The sequence below is a fragment of the Microcaecilia unicolor genome, chromosome 3 (genome assembly GCF_901765095.1).
Source record: "Microcaecilia unicolor chromosome 3, aMicUni1.1, whole genome shotgun sequence".
Lineage (NCBI taxonomy): Eukaryota > Metazoa > Chordata > Amphibia > Gymnophiona > Siphonopidae > Microcaecilia > Microcaecilia unicolor.
This window is the reverse complement of record NC_044033.1, coordinates 439,957,658-439,985,413: the sequence shown is the minus strand read 5'-3', so window position 1 is coordinate 439,985,413 and position 27,756 is coordinate 439,957,658. Positions and strand designations below refer to the sequence as shown.

Here is a 27,756-nt window from a genome sequence, read left to right as displayed (position 1 = left end):
TGAACCTGTGGGCACCTAAATACAGCAAGGGCATGCGTAACTTTAAATATTCTGGGGCCCTTGCACTAAAGGTGTGGCACTGGGCTTCCCCGTGCGCCAATCCAGAACTATTGCCAGGCTACCGCAGGAGCTTGGCAATAGTTCCCACCCCCAGCGTGCGCCATTTCCGGTGTTACAAAAATATTTTCTATTTTTGTAGTGCTGGTGCTTACCAGGCAGTAATTGGTGCTGCCCGGTTACTGCCAGGTTAGTGTTGGAGGCCTTATCAAAGTGCTCTTCCCCGCACCCCCCCCCCCCCCGAAATGACTGCACAGCCATTTCTTTTTGAGAAAAAAAGACAGCCTTTTACCCGCAGTAAAAGTGGGCATCGGCGTGCGTCAAAAACATTTGCTGATGCTAGCGCAGGTCCCCTTTTACTGCAGCTTAGTAAAAGGACCCCTCGGTGAATTGTGGAGGGAATTCTGTAAACAGTGGCCAGAGTTAGGCACTGGAAAGATTTGTGCTAAATTAGTATTCTACGCAGAGCACCCTTTGCAGAATATTAGCTTAGAGCGGATCTTGTGCTGAACTTTATGCATGGCAGTGTCGCCTGCTGGAACAATTGGGCATGTAAATGACACTATTCTATAACACTACACCTAATTTCTGGAAACACCCCTGACCCACCCATGCTCCTCCTATGGCCACACCCCCTTTCAAGTTGTACGCTATAAAATGTAGGCACGCATTTTAGAGAATAGGGCGCAGGGCAGGTCCGCACATAAACCCGAACTAACACCAAATATTGTTAATGGTTCATGTTATCATATTGTCCTTTACTTTTTAAAATCTCTTCAATACTTAAATATTTACCACTGTTCCCTCTAAGCTGAGTGGGAGTCCACCACCCCTGCCAGTGGGTGGTGCTGTTTTACTATGATATTTTCAATGTCAAAGGACAGGCAAGCTCTGCAGAAGTCCAGGAAACCTGCCTGTCTCTAGAGACTGAAAATACAATATTGAAGTACCACGTCCCACAGGCAGCAAAGCAGCTGGAGGATTCCCGCTTAGCTTAGAACGGACAGTGATATTTATTTCTTACATTTTATATCCCACTATTTCAAAAAACATACTTGTCCAAAGAATTTTATAAAGGAGAAAAACTTACACAGTTTTAAAGACTCTAATAAATGTTAAGTAGTAGTAGTAGTAGATTGTACATGTTACATGTTTAACAGGACAGAAACAACCACAAAAGTGGAGAAACTGGATCCGCTAAGAGGGGATATTCAGAAACAGAGGAGTAGCATGATCAACAGGACACTTCCAAAGAGACCAAGGAAACGAAAAAATAAGGAATAAAAACTGTTCTTTAATAGTGGAAGAAGATAAGACTCGGCACGGCACCATGTTTCGGTGAGGAACGCCTACTTCAGGAGTCTGTATGTGGTAAACACCAGTAGGTAGAGCTGAACCAAATCAAGCCTTTAAAAAGACTGATGATTGGTGAATATACAAGATACGTTGGTGAAAAAACTGTTTTCTTTCTTCCGTCATTTTGATGGATGCAAAACCATTTCTCTTATAGTGAAACAGCAAGCGAGCTACACCCACACAGGATGAGTTACTGTTTTAGCGCAACTAAGCTTGCTTTGAAGCATTCCACATGGCTCCACATGTTAATGGGATAAGTAGAATACTGAAATTCCTTTATAGTGAACACTGATACCTTGAGTATTTTTCTGCCTTCTGGATATTGTTCAAAAAGTCAAACTTTGCAACAAAAGCAGAGACCTGGTCACCAATCCAGTTTCAGGTTTGCTTTGCTCCACACATACCTCCCTCCTCGCTGCAAAAACATTTTTTCATCAAATCCACTGAATTTGATGGCATTTTCAACACCAATATCCAGAATAGATTTAGAAGGATCTTTCCGTCCATTCCTACAGTTTAGAAAGCGCATCTGCAAATTTAATAGATAAGAGAAACGAAAACTGTAACATTTTGTCTGCTTTTAACATACATAGGATTTTATTAAATTAAACACTGGGTTAATGTCTAAAAGATAACAGGGCCAATGAAGTAATTCACAGTACGGGTTACTGGATTCTTTCCCCTGCAAGTTAGCAGCAGGTGCAGATAAGCTTCACATAAAGCTTGCATGAGAAGCCCAGATTTAACGAGGTATGGCTTAGCACGGCCAAGCCAGCACTCCTGATAGAAGTTGGGGCTAATTAAAGGGTTAAAACATAGTAAAGGGTGGTTGAGTGGTAAGGGATGCCATCTAAGTAAGGAGTTGGGCAGGGTAGGTGCTGGAGTATGGGCTCAGTGATAGTGGCCAGCTAATCAAGATAGGGCACAATTTAAGTGGATTTGGCGGAAAAGGTAAGGAGGAATCATTTTCAGGAGAAAGCTTTGGATGATGAGGGTTGGTTTTACCTGCCCACCCACCCATCCATGCTGAAGGGGTTTTGTGGTGTTGGGTATGGGGTTGGGCGGTATGTTGTTGGCCAGGATTTGGGGCAGTGTTGTAGTAATTATAGTATGGGAATGAATTTCGGCCCATATGCATCACTGTCATGGGGACAAAGGGGGCAGTTTGAGGCCTGGTCTGGTGGTATATTCCAAGGGAGGTTGAAGTTATCCAGAAGGGGAAATAGTCTCCTGCCTCTTGGTTAATGCATCACAGTCTAGCCAGAGGATTTGTGGATGAAGTTGGGGCTTGAAAATATGTATAAGTTTGACAAGATGTATTATGATTATTCTGTTCATTTTTTCTATGAGATGTTTATGTTGTGATAAACAGTTTAAAAATTAATTAAAGCTGGTCGATTATGCCACACATATATATTTTTTTTCTGTGTAGTTCTTTAAGTATAAATGTAGAGTACGATGTGTGAGTGCCTATGTTAGGGGCTGGCACAAACCAATAACCAAATCTGAATGAGACATTGTCGTTTTCTGAGAAAACCAGTGCACCAGTTTGTGCTTGATTCTGAATTACTGAGTTACTTTGCATGACAGGGTATCACAATAGCTCATTATCTCAAAAATAGAGGAAACTTCTTCTTTCTTGGTAGTTCATTTATCATCAAATCAGAGAAAAGGTTTTTTTTTCATGGTTGCTTCACAATTATGGAACTCTCTTCCATTAGAAATTAGATTACAATCACGTAACATCAGCACTCACACCATACTGTGCTCCAACCTATAAGCTAACAAAATAGGCACACACTATATTTACGGCAAATAACCAGGCTGCAGTTTTAATCGTAATCATATCAAACCTTAAATGAACATTCAATTAATTAATTAACTTACAATACAAATGCAATCCTCAATATGTAACTAGTCAGTATCAAACTAGCCTCCTCCTTCAAACTAGTCGCTTTACTTTCTAACTCTTCTTAGTCTTACCTACCTATATGTTCCATCTTTGCTTGTACCCTTCACTATCAATTAAAATGTTCTATTAAGTATTGTGTTGACATTGTAAGTAGTATACTGTGCCATACTTTATATTGTTATTTGAACATTTTTACTGCTATAATTGCCTATGGCTCATGTTTGATTTATTCTTACCGTTCACCACCTTGAGTGAATTTCTTCAAAAAGGCGGTAAATAAATCCTAATAAATTATATATATACAGTGGTGGAAATAAGTATTTGATCCCTTGCTGATTTTGTAAGTTTGCCCACTGACAAAGACATGAGCAGCCCATAATTGAAGGGTAGGTTATTGGTAACAGTGAGAGATAGCACATCACAAATTAAATCCGGAAAATCACATTGTGGAAAGTATATGAATTTATTTGCATTCTGCAGAGGGAAATAAGTATTTGATCCCCCACCAACCAGTAAGAGATCTGGCCCCTACAGACCAGGTAGATGCTCCAAATCAACTCGTTACCTGCATGACAGACAGCTGTCGGCAATGGTCACCTGTATGAAAGACACCTGTCCACAGACTCAGTGAATCAGTCAGACTCTAACCTCTACAAAATGGCCAAGAGCAAGGAGCTGTCTAAGGATGTCAGGGACAAGATCATACACCTGCACAAGGCTGGAATGGGCTACAAAACCATCAGTAAGACGCTGGGCGAGAAGGAGACAACTGTTGGTGCCATAGTAAGAAAATGGAAGAAGTACAAAATGACTGTCAATCGACAAAGATCTGGGGCTCCACGCAAAATCTCACCTCGTGGGGTATCCTTGATCATGAGGAAGGTTAGAAATCAGCCTACAACTACAAGGGGGGAACTTGTCAATGATCTCAAGGCAGCTGGGACCACTGTCACCACGAAAACCATTGGTAACACATTACGACATAACGGATTGCAATCCTGCAGTGCCCGCAAGGTCCCCCTGCTCCGGAAGGCACATGTGACGGCCCGTCTGAAGTTTGCCAGTGAACACCTGGATGATGCCGAGAGTGATTGGGAGAAGGTGCTGTGGTCAGATGAGACAAAAATTGAGCTCTTTGGCATGAACTCAACTCGCCGTGTTTGGAGGAAGAGAAATGCTGCCTATGACCCAAAGAACACCGTCCCCACTGTCAAGCATGGAGGTGGAAATGTTATGTTTTGGGGGTGTTTCTCTGCTAAGGGCACAGGACTACTTCACCGCATCAATGGGAGAATGGATGGGGCCATGTACCGTACAATTCTGAGTGACAACCTCCTTCCCTCCGCCAGGGCCTTAAAAATGGGTCGTGGCTGGGTCTTCCAGCACGACAATGACCCAAAACATACAGCCAAGGCAACAAAGGAGTGGCTCAGGAAGAAGCACATTAGGGTCATGGAGTGGCCTAGCCAGTCACCAGACCTTAATCCCATTGAAAACTTATGGAGGGAGCTGAAGCTGCGAGTTGCCAAGCGACAGCCCAGAACTCTTAATGATTTAGAGATGATCTGCAAAGAGGAGTGGACCAAAATTCCTCCTGACATGTGTGCAAACCTCATCATCAACTACAGAAGACGTCTGACCGCTGTGCTTGCCAACAAGGGTTTTGCCACCAAGTATTAGGTCTTGTTTGCCAGAGGGATTAAATACTTATTTCCCTCTGCAGAATGCAAATAAATTCATATACTTTCCACAATGTGATTTTCCGGATTTAATTTGTGATGTGCTATCTCTCACTGTTACCAATAACCTACCCTTCAATTATGGGCTGCTCATGTCTTTGTCAGTGGGCAAACTTACAAAATCAGCAAGGGATCAAATACTTATTTCCACCACTGTATATATATATATATATATAATATTTAATGTTTTAATATGCTCCACCCTCTGGAAACCCATGGAGACACAGGACTTCCAATATACTCGAGGCTATGTTGCACTCGATCAAACAAATCCTTTGCTCTATCTTTGCATTCTCAAATATGCTCAAGCCACTTTTTGTCACCACCCCATATTAATGCACCACCACACAAAAGCTGTGACTGCCCACCCCTCCAACCCTTCCTATACCACAAGAACCCCCAACCAACAAGGGAGGGCTGCGCGGGTGTACACCACAGCTCCCTACACCCGCTCCCTCCTGACACCTCCCTCCCTCACTAAAAAGAGCCTGCCAAAACCCAGTCACATCCCTACCCACACTCCCAGCTCCCTAACCTCTGTCCATCATGCCACCCTCCAATCCCTACACGGCTATCCCTGTACCTTCCTCCAATTACCCCACTCCCTTGTCACCAAACCTACCTATCACTAACCCCCTTACAAGTAATTCCCTCAACTAACTTACTGGCCACCCATCCCTTTTCCCCACCCTATCTCAGCATGGCATGTCTGGGCTGATCAGCTCACAGCTCATGAATACGAACACCCTTATACTTGCTTTCATAAGCAATTGAATAATATTTTTAATGAATTGAAATTTTAAATATTCTTTTATAGAATTATGTGATTGTGAACTATCTTGAACTCTTTGGTATTGTTTATAAAAATGATGTATTAGTATTAGTGTAGCAGACTGTGCAAGAAGGGCTCCTTTTACAAAGAGGCACATTTGGTTAGTGTGTGCTGAATGCGAAGAAGCCCGTTCAGTTCCCATGGGCTTCTTTGCATTCAGCACATGCTAATCGGTAGCACCGCTTTGTAAAAGGAGCACGAAGTGATTTATCAAAAGGGGGCTTCATGTGTAAAAAGGCACAAAATACCACAGTTGTTGGTATTTTTTGGCGTTTCAGTACATTCTGTGCATTTTTTCCACTTTTATCACATTGACCTTATTGTTACATGGTTCTCTTTCTGGTTCTTCCCACTTTCTAGTGCATTTTAACCTACAGTTTACTGAAACTGTGTTCTTTTAATCTCTCTTCTCTTTACCATGCCAGATTTTAAGCGAATTATATTCTTCTGTATGTTTCAGTTACAAGAAATCATATATTTAAAAAAAAACATATTCACATAATTGCTATTCATCTAAAAAGAGTTCTTCTGTGACAAATTCTATATATAATCCCTAGTGTATAATAATTATGTAAAACAAAGCTGAGCTGCTAAACCTTAAAAAGAGCATCTCAAATGAATATAAAGAAATTCATATTCTTTATTCAGTAATGACTTACATATTCATCCAGAATGAGGTAGGAGTCCCGCATCTGTAACAGATTAGAAAGAATAATGCATAAGTAATAAAGAATCTATTCAATTGCATTTGGATGTTTCAATTTCTCTATCAACTCCAAAGTAAGGGCTCTTGCTATTAACAATGCAGTTAACACTGCTCCTTTGCAGTTCAATCACACTAATTTCCACATTAGCCTAACAGGAAGGGGAACAGAACGGGCAAAGGCCATGCATTTGAGGTAATGCAGAAATAATCACATATCTACAGCAAGGTAGATAATTTAGTTCAGTTAACGCCACTACAGTAGGTGCAGTTGTAGACAAATATTTATTGTAGCTTCGTCTATTATTCGATTTGGCAACTCGATTCAGATACATTTCTAAGCAGGGCAGTGGCATAGTGAGGGCGGCTGCCACCAGGGGCAGTTCGCCGCTGCGCACCCCCCCCCCCCCCCCCGGGTGCAGCATGACACCCCCCCTTGGTGCATCAACCCCCCCTTGGTGCATCACCCAAGCTCCCCCCCCCCCCCCGAGTGCATTCTTGCCTGCCGTGTGCACACCGCTGAGGGGTGTCGGTTCCGCTGGTTCCCTGCTCTCTCTGCCCCGGAACAGGAAGTAACCTGTTCCGGGGCAGAGGGAGCAGGGAACCAACAGAGCCAACACCCCCCCCCCCCCCCAGCAGCGTGCACCTGGGGTGGACCGCCCCGCCCTTGCTACGCCACTGAAGCAGGGTACTAGGGGGTGTGTAGAGGGTAAAAAGTTTCAGTTTGGGCTTTTTTTTTCCTGATTTTCAGATATTGTTAATGGTAGTCCTCATTGATAACTTCCCCCTTTACTCTCAGATTCTATATAGCGCACCTAGGAGCCCTATTACTAAGGCACACCTAAAAGTGGCCTGCGCTGGTGTAGGCGTGTGTTTTGGTCACGTGCAAGTCCATTTGCTCAGCGCGCCTGGAAAAAAAGCATTTTTTTGTGCCGGAAAATGGACGTGCGGCAAAATTAAAACCAGAGCGCGTCCTTTTTCAGGCTGAGACTTTACCGCCACCCATTGTCTTAGCGGTAAGGTCTCATGTGCTAACCAGGCGGTAAGCAGCCAGCATGCATAAACTGCTGATTACTGCCGGGTAAACGCCACGTGGTAGAAAATAGAAAATATTTCTACCGCATGTTTTTTTGGTGTGTGTCAAATATGGAATTACTGCCTGGGGCATGCGGTAGCTGGGTGGTAGTGCCAATTTGATGTGCGTTGGATGCACATAGGCGCCTACGTGCCTTTGTAAAAGGGCCCCCCATGAGATCCGTGCCAAAAGCCAGGCATATTCTATAACACTGTGCGTAACTTAATTGGTCTAACAAGCTAATAAGCATGGATAACAGCGCTTAACAAGCAATAATGAGCACTAATTGGCAATAATTAGAATTTACCTGCACAATTTGCTAAATGTATTCTGTAACGCAGTGCGCCTAACTTCTAATGTGCAGGCAAAAAGTGGCATGGTTATGAGCGGGGAAATGGGCATTTTGTGGGCATTCTGAAATGACTTCTAGCCCAGTGCGTATAAACCTATGCACCGGGATTTACGCCACATTTTCAGTGCTGTAAATGGAGGTGCATAGTTTTAAATGCTGGGATATCACCTAAGCGTATTCTATATAGCTGGCCTAAATCTAGGTGCCGCTTATAGAATACGCTTAACAATGTTTTCCGCACAGATTTTTTAGGCGCCATATATAGAATGTACCTGAATATATGTAAACCGCTTTGAATGTAGTTGCAAAAACCTCAGAAAGGCGGTATATCAAGTCCCATTTCCCTTTCCCTTCCCCTTAATCTACATTAATTGTTTTTAACAGCACTGACACACTGAATGAGTACTGATAAATTCAAAACTGTATCAGACACAATTAAAATTAAGGATGTTTTGGATGAATGATACAGGGGAAAAGGTGAACAATAATTTTTTTTTATTTGTACCCCGCGCTTTCCCACTCATGGCAGGCTCAATGCGGCTTACATGGGGCAATGGAGGGTTAAGTGACTTGCCCAGAGTCACAAGGAGCTGCCTGTGCCTGCAGTGGGAATCGAACCCAGTTCCCCAGGACCAAAGTCCACCACTCTAACCCAAGTTAGTGCTATCAGAATACTCTCCACTGTACTGTCCAAAGGGGTAGGGAGTAATTTATGGATAGCACCAGAGGGACCTTTTACTAAGGTACGTAGGCGCCTACGCGCATACAACACGCATCAAATTAGAACTACTGCCCAGCTACCACGTGTTCCGGGTGGTAATTCTAACTTTTATGTGCGTTCGATACATGCGTCGGAAAATATTTTTTATTTTCTGCCGCTCAGCGCTAACCGCCCAGTTAACGCGTGAGACCTTACCGTTAAGTCAATGGGTGGCGGTAAGGTCTCAGACCCAAAGTGGACGTGAGCCAATTTTTATTTTGCCACACGTCCATTTTCGGCCAAAATAAAAGGCCTTTTTTGCAGGAGTGCTGAAAAATGGACCTATGTGCGTCCAAAACATGCACCTAAACTAGCGCAGGCCATTTTTTGACACACCTTAGTAAAAGGACCCTTAGGTAATAAACAACAGGAAGTTCAAAGCTCCACAGAACAATCCAGAGAAACCACACAGTGGAAGCAGACAAAACACACACAGAGTCAGTGTGCAATTAAAATATTAGAATAGTTCTTTATTAAAACAATGAAGGACCTGACATGGGCCTTCGAAATATTGAGTTTTGGCGCCAACGCACTTCTGTGCTGGGATTATGAGTGACAATTGACACGGGATTCTCTGATATTGCAAAAGCTTTACAGAGGTCCCTCTTTGTGATTTCATATAAGAATTTCAACACCGCATTGATTTTCACAGATTGTTTGGACTCCTGAGGCAGGCCATTAGGCCAAAACACAACCCTTTGTTGTTTTAATAAAGAACTGTTTAATATTTTAATTGCACACTGACTATGTGTGTGCTTTGACCAGTGCATTTTTTCTAGCAAAAAAGGTGCCGGTACTCAAATTCCGAACCACCCTTCAGGGGTGGGGTGATCACTGAAAGACCCACCCCACAATAGCCAAGCCCCCTGCAACCAGTCAAAGAATCAATGACAAGGCAGAATTGGTGTTTAGAGCCTGAGCGCTTTCATTAAAGCTTGGAGATCATGGGTCAATTTTAGCATAAAATGGAAAAGGTGCCGGTACTCAGTACCCCCTGAAAAAAAGCCCTGGTTTTGACTGTTCTCCACTGTTTGGTTTCTCTGACAGTAGGTAAGACAAGAGAAAGCTATATTTTCAACATTTTCTTAAACCATTTGACTGCTTGATATGAAAAAGAGAACAGAGAAGGGCGACGGCAATGATAAAGGGGTTGGGACGACTTCCCTATGAGGAAAGGCTAAAGTGGCTAGGGCTCTTCAGCTTGGAGAAAAGACAGCTGAGGGGAGATATGATAGAGGTCTATAAAATAATGAGTGGAGTGGAACGGGGTGACGTGAATCACTTGCTTACTCTTTCCAAAAATGCAAGGACTAAGGGGCACGCAATGAAGCTACAAAGTAGTAAATTTAAAATGAATTGGAAAAAATATTTCTTCACTCAACGTGTAACTAAACTCTGGAATTTGTTGCCAGAGAATGTAGATAAAGCGGTTAGTTAAGCAAGGTTTTAAAAAGGTTTGGATGTCTTCCTAAAAGAAAAGTCCACACACCATTATTAAAATGGACTTGGGGAAAATCCACTGCTTATTTCTAGAATAAGCAGCATAAAATGTATTGTACTGTTCTGGAATCTTGCCAGGTACTTGTGACCTGGATTGGTCACTGTTGGAAATAGGATGCTGGGCTTGATGGACCTTTGGTCTGTCCCAGTATGGCAATACTTATGTACTTATAAGAGGACATAGTAATGCAGCTATATTTTAATAAATATATGCATAGTCTGTATATTTGTGGCAGAAACACAAATATACAGACTATGCCATGCAGTTTATAAGTATTACTGCTGCTGCTGATGTTGTTATTTATACAGTACCTTCTGATTGGATTCAGGTACTAAACATGAAATCCCTTTGTGACGTTCAAGGAACAGGTTGAACTCTTCATCACTAATAATAAACCTTTCAGCTTGTCTCAGAGCTTCTTCACCTGAATTCTCACCTTCAATGATCAGGCACTGGAATACCTGAAAAATATGAGTGAACAATTTCACCGGAATAACAAAATAGTTCCAAGCTTGTACCTCTCACACATGCAGCAATTTAACTATTTCTTTTGTTCTTGTTATTAAAGTACATAATTATATTTTACGTGTGTAGTTAATCACTTCGAAGGGTAATGCCATTTGCCATTTATGAAAAGTAAATTGTGAAAGGCTTTATGGTTTGCATTTTGTGTAAACCAACCTGATCTAGAAATGATAGGGCTCATAAAGATTTCTGTGGGTAACTTTTGGAAGTACTTGGAAAAAAAATTAGCTTTTAAACTTCTTGCTCTTCAAATTGGTTAATTTTGTCCAGACTTTTTTTTTAACAAAACGGAAAACATCTCTCTTATGACTTTGACATAAAGAAACTTGGACAAGAAGGTGTATATAAATATCTAGTAGAGGGAAGGGAACAATCTAGCACAAATTACGAGAGAAACATCATGGAACAGGAGAAAAACCATCAATCAGCTTGCAATCTCTGTACTCTTCTACTGCTTTAGAACTGCAGATTGTCCTCTTAAATATACTGAAATATTGAATGTACGAACAAGAAAACTCCTCCATGCCAAAGAGGTAATTTATAAGAATTCAATGTATGCTGAGACTGTACATTCCTTGAGGCCTCATAAAAATAGATAATGCATATAGAGCTATCACCATGTTTAGGTGGAAAAACCTTTTTTTTCTATCATAAGTCTCTGCCTACTTAATAGCCTCAACAGACTCGCATGCAGAAAGAATGTTCAGAATCCAGTTGCATCTTTAAACTTGGACAAGCATTCTAATGAATGAGAATCTACCAGTATACATAGGAAAGGAAGCAACAGAATTTAAAAAGCAAGAAAAATCCTATTTATAGAATTAGATCAGGAAACAAGAAAAACAATTGGCAAATGTGCAAATACAGTGATAAATATAAAGTTCTATTTATGAACCATATGTTGATCAAAACTGAACATGTAAATAAAAGGGGAACTGAAACCTAAGAATGAGAGATTGATAGTTGCAGCTTAGGGCAGTAGTCACAGAGGAAATGGTTCATAACAAGCATATAAAAACCAGACATATGTAGATTCTGTTAAAAAAAAAAAAAAGAGAGCTCACAACAGTTACTTATCTTGTAGCTGGCTGCAAAGTTTTCAATGAGAAATAATTAATTAAACAGAAGAAAATGATTGCCTAATTTTGTTTACTTTGGATTGAAAGAACTGTGCAAGGTCTTCAGCGCTAGGTTGTAAGGATTCAGGAATCATTAATAATCTATCTGTATCAATTAAATTATCAAATATTTTAAAGGAAGTTTTAGATCAATTATCTGAGAGGCCCTTTTACTAAGCCGAGTAGGCGCCTACGAGCTCCCAATGTGTGCCAAATTGTACTGCGCGGTTACCATGTGGCCCTGGCAGTAATTTAAATTTTGGTGCGTGTCCGCTACGCGCATCTGTAAAATATTTTTTATTTTCTGGCATGCATAGACCATTACTGCCCTGTTACTGCATGAGACCTTACCGCTAGGTCAATGGCTTGCGGTAAGGTCTCAGACCCAAAATGGACGCGCGGCAATTTTCATTTTGCCGTACATCTGTTTTTGGCAAAAAAAGGCATTTTTTGTAGGTGCGCTAAAAAATAATTCTGTGTGTGCCCAAAAAACATATCTACACTACCACAGGCCATTTTTCAGCGCACCTTAGTAAAAGGACCCCTGAATTTTTTATTTCCTGATCAAAAAAATTAATCTTAGCCAGACTAATTGCTAGAACCACTCTAAATCGAATGTTGCTAGCATGGTAAGCTTTGTACATTGGGCCCTTGAAAGTCAACTTTCTATAGTTGGATTTTAAAAAATCGAGCTTTTAATTAAAATGGAAATTGTCTCTATATTTGAATGCTAGTTACATGCTCTTGGCTGAGTGTAGACCTCTTCTGGGCTTTATCAAAGAGCTGGGCGTGGAGCATGGTCATGATAAATGGTGGTGCCTACAGAATTCACAGATCAATGCCCCTCATAAGTTACAGTGTAGAGAACTTAACTTACATTGTTTTACCTTAACCATGTGGGCAGAGCTACGTAATGAACGACAAGATTATACATGATCTGTATGCATTTATTTTGAAGCAAATAGCTTTTAAGTTGGTTAAGAGCAATGTACAGCACTGTAGTGTCAACCAGTATTTCTTTTGACAAATACACTTAAATAAATAAAAAAAAGCCTTAGGCAGTATTCAGAACCATTTTGTTGCTATAAGCGGTGTTTAAAATTATATGGGCATTGTATTAGGATTGTCTCCCTCATAGAGAGAGAAGTCTTGATTTGAATAGGTGAAATCTTTAATTATTTTCTTCTGCAGTTTTGGATTCAGCACTGTACTGGTTGCCTTTGAAATGTTGCGCGATGGGGAAAGGGAGGGATATATTTATACTCTGTGGCTTGTTTCATTTGCTTAGCATGTTTGTTGTTTGTCTTGTTTGTTAGTTTGAAGGAGTGGATGGTACATGGCTGGGTTTCCATAGGATCACTCCCTCACTGAGTCTGAAGCTGAACCACCATACAGCACCACCCCTGCTAGTGGGTGGTGCTGTTTCACAATCACATTTTCAATAGCAAAGGACAGGCAAGCTCTGCAGGAATCCAGGGAACCTGCCTGTCTCTATAGAATAAAAACACAATATTGAAACACCAACCCCCCCCAGTGGCATGAATGCAGTTGGAGGACTCCTGCTCAGCTTAGAGGGAACAGACCATCTGAATGCAGAAACAGGGTGGATAACTTTGAAAGGACAAGTTATTCATATACATTTATTCTGGCATTTTGAACATTCAAAACTGAATGCTTAACTTGAACTGAAAATACATATAAAAAGACTGCTTAGTGTATGGTGGTGGCCAAAAAAGCAAACAAGATGCTAGTAATTATGAGGAAAAGGATGGTGAATAAGACCGAAAATACTATAATGCCTTTGTATCGCTCCATGGTGCGTCCGCACCTTGAGTATTGCATTCAGTTCTGGTCTCCAAGATATAGTGGAATTAGAAAAGCTTCAAAGAAGAGGGACCAAAATGATAAAGGGGATTGAACTCCTCTCGTATGAGGAAAGGCTGAAGAGGTTAGGGCTTTTCAGCTTGGAAAAGAGACATATGAGGGGAGATATGATTGAGATCTACAAAATCCTGAGTGGTGTAGAATGAGTACAAGTAAATCAATTTTTTTTTACTCATTTCAAAAGTAAAAAGACTAAGGGACACTTCCAGGACGTTACATGGAAATACTTTTAAAACAAATAGGAGGAAATATTTTTTCACTCAATGAATAGTTAAGCTCTGGAACTCTTTGCCGGAGGATGTGGTAACAGTGGTTAGTGTATCTGGGTTTAAAAACGGTTTGGACAAACTCCTGGAGGAAAAGTCCATAGTCTGCAATTGAGACAGACATGGGAAGCAACTGCTTGCCCTGGGATTTGTACTATGGAGTGTTGCCATGATTTGGGTTTCTGCCAGGTACTTGTGACTTGACTTGGCCACTGTTTGGAAAACAGACTATTGGGCTAGATGGACCATTGGTCTGACCCAGTATGACTACTCTTATGTCCTTATGTATTCCACTGTGTCCTTCAAGACAATTCATGGAAAGCCATTATATAATTTTCAGAAAACAAAGGTGGCTCAAAACAATTTTTAACCTACCTTCCAACGTACAGGATTGATTGCCTTTATCTGCTCATTCATATTTTCACCAAAATTAAACCTGTTAATTACAGAATTTAATTTGAATGCCACACCATAATCTCTGCACCAGTTTCTCAGTCTTTGCAGATTTTCAACGTGACTCTTCTTTCCTTGCCCTCGACCAATTAGAAAATTGATGTCCTCATCAAAGCTGTCACAGGAAACAGCAAGAATATCCAGATACTTCCCTGTATGCGGAAAGCACATAAAATTCAGTTTACCTTAGTTTCTATATCCACACATTTAAATTAACAGATAGGGGGTAATTCTAAACAGAGAGCCTATATTTGGACAATGATGGGGCCCTTTTATTAAAAGGTGTTAAGCCCTATCGCATGCTTAGCATGTGCGTAAAGGCTTACAGCAAAATGCATCATAACGTTTTTTTAATGCAAATTTTCAATAACACATCATTTCATTATAACCCTTGACAAGAAATTAAGCAAAACATTCCCCAAAGAAATACAAGAAAAAGATAGGCAAAAATACCTAATGAACACTCATCCACATGTATGAAGTAATGTACATGGATCACGCTTAATTTCTTTTTTATTTTTGCATCAAAGCATTTTGCAGTGATTTTCTTGTTTTTATGCACTGAGCATGTGTTAACTATTTAAAAAAATATATTATTTTGAGGGGGCTTATCATGGGTCAAAAGTGGGCATTCCCACAGTGTCTAGCTAGTGCATTAGGATTACCATGCACTAACTGAATCATGCTAGGTTAACATGGGAACACTTAGCACCTCCTAAATAGCAGGCAGTAAGCGCGCCTGAATTATTTTTTGCAGGTGCTATGTGCTAATGGGAAATTAGTGCATGATCTATTTAAAAAAAAGCCTGACTTCAATGCAACAGTAATTCTGGGCTTAGCGAATTGGAAAGTCTCACATTAGAGCATTCTAAGCCCAAATCTCACCACACCTTATTAAAAAGGCTCCTATGTTCCTTTGTAAAATACTAGAATAAGCAGGTATATATATAGCATTAATGTGTACACCCATGTTCAAGTTAGGCATATTACTTATAATATTCCATATATAAGAAGTGTGTGAGTCCCATCATGTCTACACCTACTGTACGTATAAGCCTATAAGATAAGTGCGTATTTACAGAATAGTGCTTAGGTGGATTTTTGCCATTTTCCTGCATAGGAAAGGTACAGAGAAGGGCGACAGAAATGATAAAGGGGATGTGATGACTTCCCTATAAGGAAAGGCTGAAGCAGCTAGGGCTCTTCAGCTTGGAGAAAAGATGGCTGAGGGGAGATATGATAGAGATATATAAAATAATGAGCGGAGTGGAGTGGAACGGGTAGATGTGAATTGCTTGTTTACGCTTTCCAAAAATACCAGGACTAGGGAGCACGCAATGAAGCTACAAAGTAATAAATTTAAAACAAATTGGAGAAAATATTTCTTCACTCAATATGTAATTAAACTCTGGAATTCTTTGCCAGAGTGTGGTAAAAGCAGTTAGCTTAGCAGGGTTTAAAGTCCGTAAGGCATTATTAAGATGGACTTGGGAAAATCCACTGCTTATTTCTAGGATAAGCAGCATAAAATATATTGTACTGTTTTGAGATCTTGCCAGGCACTTGTGACCTGGATTGGCCATTGTTGTAAACAGAATACTGGGTTTGATGGACCTTCGGTCTATCCCAGTATGGCAACTCTTATGTTCTTATGCATATATATGCCATTATCCTAAACCCGGATTTATCCCCTCCCCGGATTCTATAAAGTTCACCCAAATTTGGCACTTATCTGCCGTCATGTTTCTATGTAAATACTGGCAAAAAATGGCACAAGGGGGAAGATGGACGTGTTTCTCACAGGAAAACATTAAACCATGTAATTTTTTTTTAAAGTTTAAGTCCGATATTCGCCGAAAGAAAAATATTTTCAAAGTGGGCGTTTTGGGGGCGTACCGTGGGCATGAGATGGCAGTGCTATTTGATGTTTTTTTTTTTTTTTTTTTTTTTTGCAATAACAGATAACAAAACAATTTGCTTGTGCTGAAAATGTTGTGAATTAGACCTGCTTTAAAAGCAGCTAGCTCAAGACCAAACTTGTGTTTGGACCGATTTATGTTTTTACTGAGTTGGAGAGTGGAAAGGTGGAATTGTTTGTTTGTGGGGAAAGAGTGGAAAGTTGCTCAGTAACTTTTATTTCTTTGTCCAGGTCTGAACCTTTAGACCTTCACATTTTCCTGCTTGGCCTTCTCTGTGTCTCACCTTCTCAAGTCCTTGCCCACACCTGCCAGCACCCCAGCCATACCTGTCCCTTGCACTGTATCTCACCCCTTCCCCCACCAAACCCACACCTCTCATTCAACCCCCCTACCTGCTTGTGTTCTGTCTCTCAATGTTTCTCTGTTTGTCCCCTCATAGTTTGTCACTGTGCTTTATGCTGCTGCTGCTGTTTGTGTGAGGACTGTGGGCTGGTGCTGGGTCCCACTGGGTGCAGTAGGTGGAGGAGTGCACAGTGGTGTTACTAGGCTTAGTGTGTTGTACATGTGGTGATGGGACACCTGCATGTCAATCATGGATGCGCTGAATGCTGTTGTGGCTGACGCTCTGCTGGATGTGGATGAGAGTTTGGAGCGGAGGCCCGTGAGGCGATACCCCAATCCCAGAGTATTTAGGCCCAGTACCTGCCTTATTAGGTACTGCTTTGATAGGGATGCCATACAGCACCTCAGTGATCAGCTACAACTCCTCCTTTAGGCCAAGACATACAGGAATAATCCATTGACAGTCCACCTTAAGGTCATTGCCTCCCTCGCCTTTCTTGCCACCAGAACATTTTAGTCACTGCTAGCAGTCAGTGCAGGCTTCACCCAGCTCAACATGTCCAACCGCCTTGCCCTGTTCCTTGATGCCTTCCTTACCCACACCTCAGACTATATTACCTTCCCTACCACCACCAAGGCCCTCCAGAACACAACTCAGTTCTATGCCACAGACCGCTTCCCCTCAGTCATTAACGTCATCAACTGCACACACATCACACTCAGACCCTCCCTATAGGAGCAGAAAAATCATATCACTTCATGAACATGCAGGTTGTCTGTGATATCTGGGGGGACTGTGGACATGTGTGTTCAGTACCAAGGTTCACATGATGCAGCATTCTGGAATGTACCACAGGTTTGACCGAGGGGTGAGGCAGATGGCTACTAGGTGAGCAGTACGGGACTCCTAACCCCCATACCCGCTCACTCCATCCCCTTATGTCAACACCCCACCTCCCTCAAAATGCCCCCAGAACCCACACCCATGACCTGTACTCCACAAGGTCCAAATACAAATACACAACTATGTCTGTGAATCCTGCTTCCCCACAGGTGACAGATCTGGTCTATGGGATAGTGGAGGTTAGTATATGACATAAGCATTTGTGGAAACCAGCATGTTGGACCCACAGTCCAGATCTATGAAGGATCACCTGTGATGAGAACTTTGTTCCGGGCTCCAACATAGATCTGGACTGTGGGTCCAACATGCTGGTTTCCACAAATGCTTATGTCATATACTAACCTCCACTATCCCACAGACCAGATCTCTGTAGACAGCATTGTTATAGGATTATGCACAGATTGTGAACCCTCAGGGGACAGATGCCTACAGTGTGCAATGGAGATGTAGATGGACAGTCAGCCCTATCCTGTGACCTACAATGCTGTTTCTCAACTGCTTTGTTTTCTCATGCCCAAGTTACTATAGCTACATATGGGAAGATTGGCATTGTTCAGTTCAGCTGGCCATCCTGTAGGGGTATTTTCCTGCTATCTCACCTTTGCTGGTCTGAGGCCTGTCAAAGCCTGAACCAACTAATATGGATTCAACAGCCTGTGGCCTGAATACATCAGAAACCATCAGAAATGGAATACTACTGCTTGGCATAACTATGATGACTTCATCCAAGTACAAGTTGTTTACTACAAACTAGCTTCCGGTTATCTCCTCACACAGACAAAAGTCTCCGAGATTATGTGAACCAAGAGGAGTTTGCTACCATCAGACTTGTGACTGATAAGAGTTTCTTTGCTAATCACAAGGCCTCTCATCATGACAGTGAATTCTGCTGGACAGAAGTACACAGTTTGTGATTGGTCCATAGGTATCACCTGAGCGAGAGGGATGCCTATATTGGACAGAAGAAAAAGGAAGAAAGAGAAGAAGATTTATCTGGTGTATCATCTCTCTCAGAGAAATTAGAGAGACTGATTTTCCTAACCACCAGTGAACTGAATTCCTTGTGATAAAAGCTGACAAGGTCAGTTCTGCTGCAGATCTGTAGTTTCCTACAAGACTGTGAATCAGGGCACACAACAAAGACCTTGGATTTTATTCCTGGACTGGGATGCACTCGCAGGCAACCTGCTAAAGTCTCAATGGAAAAATCTTTATCATTCTGGAAGTCTTAAACCTAAGGACTGCAAAAGGGGTGAGAGAGGTTGGATTTTATACCTATGGTTCAGAGTATAGTTAGTCTATGTTTTTTGTTTGTGAAGAGCTAGTTTGTCCTAGGATTGTCCCAGGATTTGTGGTCAGTAGTATAACTCACTGCTAAGAGTGTGATCTTCTATAGTAAAAAAACCGGAAGTGAGCAATGACTTCTTTTATATTAGTACAGATGTCAAAGGTCAGACTTTCAATGCATTGAAAGTCTGACCTTTGACATCTGTACTAATATAAAGGAAGTCATTGCTCACTTCCGGTTTTTTACTATAGAAGATCTTTTTGATCATATGATGTCCCAATTTTGAGCGCAATATTGCTTGGGAAGAAGCTGACCTGTTTATATGCTTTTGCTTTGTTTGATATTACAGCAACTAAAAGCCCCTGACGCAGTTCTTGTGGGCAAAACACAGTCTGTGTCGGGCGATTATTTCTCCAATAAAGTCTTAGTAATACCACCTAGTGATCTGCTCTTTTGTTTGCTTCCACGTTGGATTTTGCGGATCATCTGCCTTCTTGTTTTCTTGAGACACAGGAGGACCAGGAGCTCTCTCTATCTTTGGAACACTGAAATTGGTCTACATCCGAAGAGACATGACTGGCCACACCGAGGAATGCTTCTCCATATTCAGGAGGTATATATGCATGTGGAGAGACTGTGCTGTCATTGCCACGGATGTTTTCTCGACATGGGGCCCGTACCGGCATTGCATGTTTTGCATTGTGTATTTCCAATTGGCGGAGATGTTTATCTCAGGACATCTATGATTGCAATGCATCCTCTTTCTAAACATTTTTTGGGGGTGTATTTTCAAATATCGGAACACACTTATTTCTTTTATTATGGAATTGTTTTTTAAACGTTTTCCAGTAAACATTTATTTCACAATTTGAATGTCATATCGCAAATGCCCCTCCACATAAAATTGTGTCTTATGCTCTTCAAAGTTATCTCTCTGTCTATATTAAATGTCATTCTCACCATATAGTTGGAACCACTTTTCAGTGATTCTGCTCCCGTTGCTCACAATGCTCACACTTGGCAGTTTTAGCTCCTCTTTGCAGAACTGAACTAACTTTCCAACAAATTCTCCCCTCATATGCAGAAATGGTTCTCCTCCAGAAAAATTTATTTTTTCCATACCTGCAGAAAAGTAAAGCACTCTTAAGTCTATGATATGATAAAACCTTGAAGACTCCGTAGCTGAAAAACTCCCATTTCCTTTGCTAAAACACACATGCTCTTTTATCGACAAAAAAATGCTGTTAAAATCAGGGGGGGGGGCCCACTATTCAATGGATCTAGTCGGCAAACAGCCTGGCACTTAATTTTTTTTTACATCTTGAGGCTCATTTTCAAAGCACATAGACTTACAAAGTTATGTGGAAGGAAGGTCATTTTTAAAAAAGAAAAACGTCTTTTGTTTTCAAAAATACTCTTTTGAACAAGGTTTTGTGATTTGGACGTCATTTTCAAACACAAAATGTCCAAGTACAAAATGCACAAAATCAAGCCATTGGGATGTAGGAGAAGCCAGCAATTTTAATAGACTGGTCCCCCGACATCCCAGGAAAGCAATAGAGCACTGTAGGGGGCACTGCAGTGAACTCCATAAAATGCACCCAGGTACATATCTCACCATTGCTCCCTTATCTTGTCTGTTGAGCCCCCCAAAACCCACTACCCCCAACTGTATACCACTACCATAGCCCTTATGGGTGGAAGGGGCACCTATATGTGGATACAGTGGGTCTCTGGTGAGTATTGGAGGGTCACAGTTTCCTCCACAAGTGTAACAGGCAGGGAGAGGTATGGGCCTGGGTCCACCTGTCTGCTGTGCACTGCACCCACCACTAGACTAATCTAGGGACCTGCATGCTGTTCTAATGGACCTGAGTATAACATCTAAGGTTGGCATAGAGGCTGGCAAGTAATGTTTTTAATTACATTTTGGGGGGTGGGAGGGAGTTAGTGACCACTGGGGGAGTAAGAGGAAGTCACCCCTGATTCTATCCAGTGGTCATCTGGTCATTTAGGGCACCTATTTGTGCCTTATTCATTATAAAACACAGGTCTAGCTCAAAACTTCTTAGTGTTAGTCTTGAACAGTTTTGTTCTATTTCATTATGGCTGAAAAACGTCTAAATGTTAGGAATGCCCAAATCCCACCCTCAACACGCCCCTGACATGCCCCCTTGTGATTTGAATGCCCTTCTGACAGACTTCATAGAAAAACATCTAAATATTGGTTTTGAAAATACTAATTTGGACGTTTTTGTGATTTATGCCACTTTTTGGATGTTTTTCTCCTTTGAAAATGAGCCAAATAGTTTACTATGGATCTTTGTAAGTCTAAGTGCTTTGAAAATACATCTCGTATGTAAATTTGTAAGTGTATATGCTTTGAAAATAAGCACCTTTGTGTCACTATCTGTTTAACACTGCTGAATATAAGCATGAGGGGTGACCACACTAACACTTTCCAGTGTGTAAGTTACCTGCTTACTTGTGGGGAGCAAAGTCTACAGTGGTCCTATTAGCATTGGGGAGAGGAGCCAATTCAGCATGAACACCTGCAAATTTTGAGAGAGCATAACCCACACCTGCACTCATGCCCATTCCAAACCATGCCTGTCTACTGAGTATATTCCTCCATATAGGGAACATATAGCTGGAGAAGATCATAGGAACAGAAAGAATTTGCAGCATTAGGGATTAATATATAATATAGTAAGATTGACTGTTAGGAGAGGCTGCTTTGCTGAAAGCAACTCTTTCATAAGCAGGGTCATGAACACACAGGGAATCATTTACTAATGCTTAGTAGTGTGTGCTTACAATATTAGGGGCCCTTTTACTAAGCCACAGTAAAAAAAAGTGGCCTGCACTAGTTTTGAGTTTAAATATTTTTATTAAGTTTTTCAAAAATACAGCAAACAAAAGAAAAAACAAAAAAACAACTTATACTATACAAGACAATGGTATACCTTAAGCTGAGATCAAACATTAGGCAATACAGTTAAACAGCTGATAAAAGAAAGAGGTCGAAAGTTTTCCATTTCTGAGAACCATAATTAGACCCAGGGATATCATTCACTGACAGTTGCTCATATTTCTTGTACAATAAGACCCAATTCCTCCAAAGAATGACATTGACTGGAGAGTTATCTTTCCAATGCGATATTATTAATTTCAACGCAATAGAGACCAAGAAGTCAAAAAGCAGTTTATCGCTCTCTGCAAATATAAATGGGGTGCAAATTGACTTCCAGATTACATACTTTGTTAGAAAAGAATCCTGAAACCCAAAAAACCTTTGCAACTTCCTTTGCAAAAATCCTCTGCCCAGAACAATACCAGATTAGGACATTCTAGCAAAAGATGCATAAGAGTTCCTGTGGTTTGTTTACAGGACCAACATAAATCACAACTTAAAGTCCCGGACAATTTGCTCTTTCTGCGCTAGTTTTGGCATGTGAAATTGGTATGCTCTGGGTCATTTTTTACTGCGGCGGGAACAGGGCCTTTTAAAAAAAATGGGGCAGTAAATGGCCATGCGCTAACATTAAAATTAGTACGTGGCTATTTACTGCCTGAGCCCTTACTTCCACTTATTTAGAAGGCAGGGCTCACAAGCTACTCGTTTGGTAATTGGGCAGTGTACAGCAATGTGGCCATGATGCTGATTACTACCAGGAATGCCCCTGTGGTAGAAAAAAAGAATATTATTTTCTACCATAGGAAACTGCGCACACCAACTTTGGGACTGCCACTGGATGCCCCGGCGGTAGGGCCAATTTTGCACATGTTAACCGCTCGGGAACCCTACCACAGCTTAGTAATAGGGCCCCTTAGTGTGCACTATCCATCAGTAAAAAAAACCCCCACAATGTAATAACAGGCGTAAGGCTTAATCCCCTAGCTCAGTGGTAACCAAACTGTGCACCACAGCACCCTGGTGCACAGCAGCGAACTCTCAGGGGTGCTGCGGAAAATCCCAACCTCCCTCCTGCTACCACCTGAACTGCTACTGCTCCCTCAATCCAGCATCTTCCTCCTCTCTGTCCCCGCTCCTCGCACACACACCCATCGCTGCCGTTGCTGCTTCTCTAGATGAGCAGCAGTGGCAAAACAAACTGCAACCACACGGCGTCGGACTCTTCATATATGCAGCTGACAATCCTGCTGCCCTCGAACATCACGTCCTGTTCCAGGGCACAGCCCCACATGGCTGCAGCTTGTTTTGCTGCTGCTCCTGCTCATCTAGAAAAGCAGCAGTGATAGCAGCAGGGATGGGTGTTTGGGGGGGGGGGAGCAAGACAGAGAGGAGGCAGGTGCTGGATTGGAGAAGAAAGAGAGAGAGAGAGCTTACCCTGGATGGAAGGGGGAGCACGAGGGAGGACAGAGGCTGGATGAAAGTGGGAAGAGAGGGAGGGAAGAGGCTGGATGAAAGTGGGGAGACAGGGAAGACAGAGGCTGGATGAAAGTGGGAAGAGAAGGCAGAGACTAGATGAAAGTGGTGAGAGAGGAAGGGTTGGAAAGGAGTGAAGGAGGACAGATGCTGGATAAAAGGGGGAGAGTAGAAGGACAGCGGCTGGATGAAAGTGGGTAGAGAGGGAAGAAGCTGGAATAGTGGCAAGAGAGGGAGGGATAGAAGGGAGAGAGAAGGAGGGCAGATGCTGGATGAAATGGGAAGAGAAGAAGGGAAGACACTGGATGGAAGGGTAGAGAAGAGGAGGGCAGACGCTGGATGGAGTGGAGAAAGAAGGTGGGTAGACGCTGAGTGGAAGGGGGAGAGAAGGAGGGTAGATGCTGAATGCAAGGGGGAGAAAAGGAGGGCAGATGCTGAATGGAAGGGGGAGAGAAGGAGGGTAGATGCTGAATGCAAGGGGGAGAAAAGGAGGGCAGACGCTGAATGGAAGGGGGAGAGGAGGGCAGACACTGAATGGAAGGGGGAGAGAAGGAGGGAAGACACTGAATGCAAGGGGGAGAGAAGGAGGGCAGACGCTGAATGCAAGGGGGGAGAGAAGGAGGGCAGATGCTGAATGCAAAGGGGAGAAAAGGAGGGCAGACGCTGAATGGAAGGGGGAGAGGAGGGCAGACACTGAATGGAAGGGGGAGAGGAGGGCAGATGCTGAATGGAAGGGGGAGAGAAGGAGGGCACACATGGGAATGCTGGTGTTGGTGGCTGAAGTATGCTACCAATTTGCTTGTGCAAGCAGCGTGGAGCTTGAATCTCAGGCATGGACCTGTTCTGCTAGTGAAGCTTGGGCATTCCTGCCAGCAAAGGTAGGATTCAGTGCTGTTGGGAGTGGGAGTGGGGTGGGGGGAGACTTGAGAGGAAATGTGTAGCCTAGGGGCGCCATGACCCAAGAAAGTTTGGCAACCACTGTCCCTAACTAATGCAAGACAGTTAAATATCAGAATGGGAACCTGCATTAGCAAGTGACTTTAATTCATGTTAATATATTGGCCCCTAAGTATTGGAAAAGAAGTAAAGATTTCCAGGGTTCTGGCATCTATTGGTACAGCAACTGAATTACACCCTTGTAGTTTTAAAAATAGGAATACTGAGAAGATGCAATAAATAAAAGTGAAAGAAGCTGATATAGTATTTCAGTACAGTATAGAGCAAATTCAATACCTTGAATGACACATATTACAACAGTCTCAGAATGAACAATTCTCAATTTCAAGAAAGGCGTGGAATAGCAGCTTAAACTACATTTTTTTACAGGGACGAATGTGAAATAGCTTACCCGCTTCTTTCAGCATTGAAAGCCCTCTTTTGGCTTCTTCAAGAGGTAAGACGAAGGAGGTTTTAGCTGTGTGGAAACAGAAACCGCATTTGTAGTTGCACTGTCTGGTGAAGTGATAGTTCACACTAGTGGGGATGACAGCTGCCTCTTGTTCTGGGTTTGCATGGCTTGTCTTGCTCCTTTGAACCAGGGTGCTTCTCACTCCCACCACTGTCTTCTCTTTACCCCAGCCACTCTGCCAGCACCAAAAGGGCAGCAGCTTCAGGATGAACAAAAAGAAGTTGCTCAGAACCTTAAGTACCTCCTTTAAAAGTGCTGCTGTGAAACCCTGCATTTTCTTTTCAAGCAATGCCAAGGCTCTTGCCTTCTGCTGCTCTGTGGAGGTTTTATTGAGGAAAGTTAGATCTCCTTTAAATAGAGCCTTGTGTTGATAAGGAAGCACGTGGCTGATTTCCCTAAAGATTCCCCTAAGCCCATCCTCAGAGAGTTTCATATTCTGTTTGCAGAAAGAGAAACTTGGCAGCTATTAGTTCCCTGACAGAAACTGAAAGCAGGATTATTTCCCCAAACGTTCATTTAGCAATCCATTTCGCTCTCTCTTCTCACCAGTTCTTCATCATATTTCCTGGAGAGCCTAAAGTATTTTCCACTCTCTGCTGTCAAACCTCAGATTTTGGTTTTCTTTTCTTCATCTGTTCCCAGGATTCTTCACAGGCTGAGAGCTGATGGAGGTGGCCCCTGACTGACATCATTAAATTACACTACTTTAAAACTGTTAGATACCGCACATGTCTTTTCACAGCTCAGAATAGCTAACAGTAAGATAAACCAGGCATTCCTGGGAATTTACAAATTGTACATGGCCATTAACAAAAAGATAATACATAATTTCTGAATTAAGTTCGGAGTGATTTTTGGAACTTTTTATAATCCACTGACCCTCTTCGATATTACTCTTGTAATATTGCTCCACTAGCTGTGTCTGTGCTCCAGTAACTGTGCCTGTCCTCCTTCCAGACTTCTCAAACACTATATATAAAGTATTACTGAATTTATAGGGGGAAGTTATCGTTGGTAACTGTTAAGACGGGTTATTTTAGCACAAGGTCTCATTGTATAAAATTGACTTATTTTAAATACCCCTCTTAACAGTAGCCCATATTAATAATTTCCCCCCTTATTTAGTGTCTGTAATGCTCAGCTAAGCAAAGATGGAAGGACCCTGTTTTCAAAAATGATACTTCAAATCTGTAATAAAAGTATTTTCACAAGTGTTTTTGGCTAAATGATTTTCAAAAGTCAAAAATCATTTACATGTGCATGAATAGCACCAAACCTTCCGTGCAGGTGCATTTTGAACATAGAACATGTTGCATACTGGATCAGAACACAAGTAATGCCCAGAATCTTGTCTGATTGTGGCCTGTCCAAGTTACAAGTACCTGGCAAGATCTTTGGGAGTTGATCCATTCCTTATTGGAGTCACTGGCAAGTACTTTGCAGATCTTAAAGAACAAATCTGGGTTTTTTTTGTTGTTGTTGTAGTTCTTTCTCAGGGATAGCATTCAGGAAACTTCTCAGCTATAACTTATTTATGTATGTTTACTACAGGACTTTGTTCAAACCACTTTTAAATTCATCTGTGCTAGACACCTTGATCACATCCTCTGGCAACAAATTCCACAGCTTGATTGTTTACTGAGTGAAAAAAATTACTTTCTACAGTTTGTTGTAAATCTGTTACCTGTGAGTCCCCTAGTCTTGGTACTGTTTGGAGGCTTAAACAACTGTTCCGTTTACTCATGCCCACTCATGATTTTGTAAGCCTCTGTCACATCCACTCGCAGTCCGTTTTTCTCTCTTTTACATCCTCCATCTCCCTCTTTTCATTTTTCATCTGCCTACTTTCAGTGAACCACTCATTCCTTCTGCAGACCATCTTGCCACTCCTTCCATTACCCTAGATATTTCTACCCTCTGTCATTCACCCACTACCTATTTCTCTTTTTCTACTCTCTGTAGTCATCTCCTCCGCAGCCCTCATCTACTTACCAGCCCCAGCTCTTTCTGTTGCTCATTCCCTCTCATCCTTGGTCTCTGTCCTCTCTGACTCCTACCTCCTTCCGAGCCCCACTTTTATCCTCTCTTACTCCCCATAGCTTGCTTCCTATTCCTATCCACTGCCTCATGCCCTCTTTGTAGTTATTTAGTTCCATCAATTTCCCATTGCTCCTCCATCTGTTATCCACCATCTCACATTGACAGTCCTTTCTGCCTCCAATGTATGCATAGAGATCTCATGCATATTCATTGGGGAAATCCTGAAAACTTGACTGAATTGTGGCCCTCGAGGACTGAGGTGCCCACTCCTGCTCTAGCATATACATATTCAGGACATCCACATCTCTTCTCATATGTCTTCTGGCATAGACACTTTTCTCTGAACTGCTTCAAGTCTTTTTATATCATTAACGAACTATGGTCTGCAAAACTGAACACAGTCCTCCAAAAGAGTCCTCACTAATGGACTGAATAGGGGAATTATCACTTCCTTCTTTCTGCTGGTTGTGACCCTTTCTATGCAGCCCAACATCCTATTGATCTTGGCCACCACCTTGTTGTGTTAGTTCAGCACCTTGAGATTCTCAGACATTGTCACCTTGAGGTCACTCTCCTGGTCCATGAAATCAGCTCCTCACCTTCTACTGAATATATCTCCTTTGGATTTCTATACCCCAAGTGCATCACTCTGTACTTTTTTTGCATTAAATCTTAGCTGCCAAGCATTAGACAATTTTTCTCATTTTTGTAGATCACTTCTCATACTGTTTATTCCCTCCAGGGTAACCACTCTACTGCAAATCTTCAAGTCATCCTTGACAAGGCAAACTTTTCCTACTAATCCTTCAGCACTATCACTCACAAAGGTACTGAGCAGAATTGGCCCAGGACTGAGGAAAGAACAAAAACGGTAGACCCCAAGGGGCCAAGAAAGTTCTAAAAATAACACCTGAATAAAAAGAACAGATGTG

General features: G+C 42.0%; 1 protein-coding gene across 1 annotated transcript; it reads right to left on the bottom strand.

The window, feature by feature from the left end:
• Positions 1-1,777: 1,777 nt before the first annotated feature.
• RSAD2 (radical S-adenosyl methionine domain containing 2) lies at positions 1,778-26,812 on the bottom strand. Its single transcript, XM_030195154.1, has 7 exons — positions 26,777-26,812; positions 24,725-25,220; positions 19,947-20,108; positions 14,456-14,685; positions 10,599-10,748; positions 6,556-6,588; positions 1,778-1,942 (listed from the first exon to the last, which is right to left on the bottom strand). Exons 1-7 carry the CDS (start codon positions 26,810-26,812, stop codon positions 1,778-1,780), a joined length of 1,272 nt encoding a protein of 423 aa, XP_030051014.1.
• Positions 26,813-27,756: the final 944 nt, after the last annotated feature.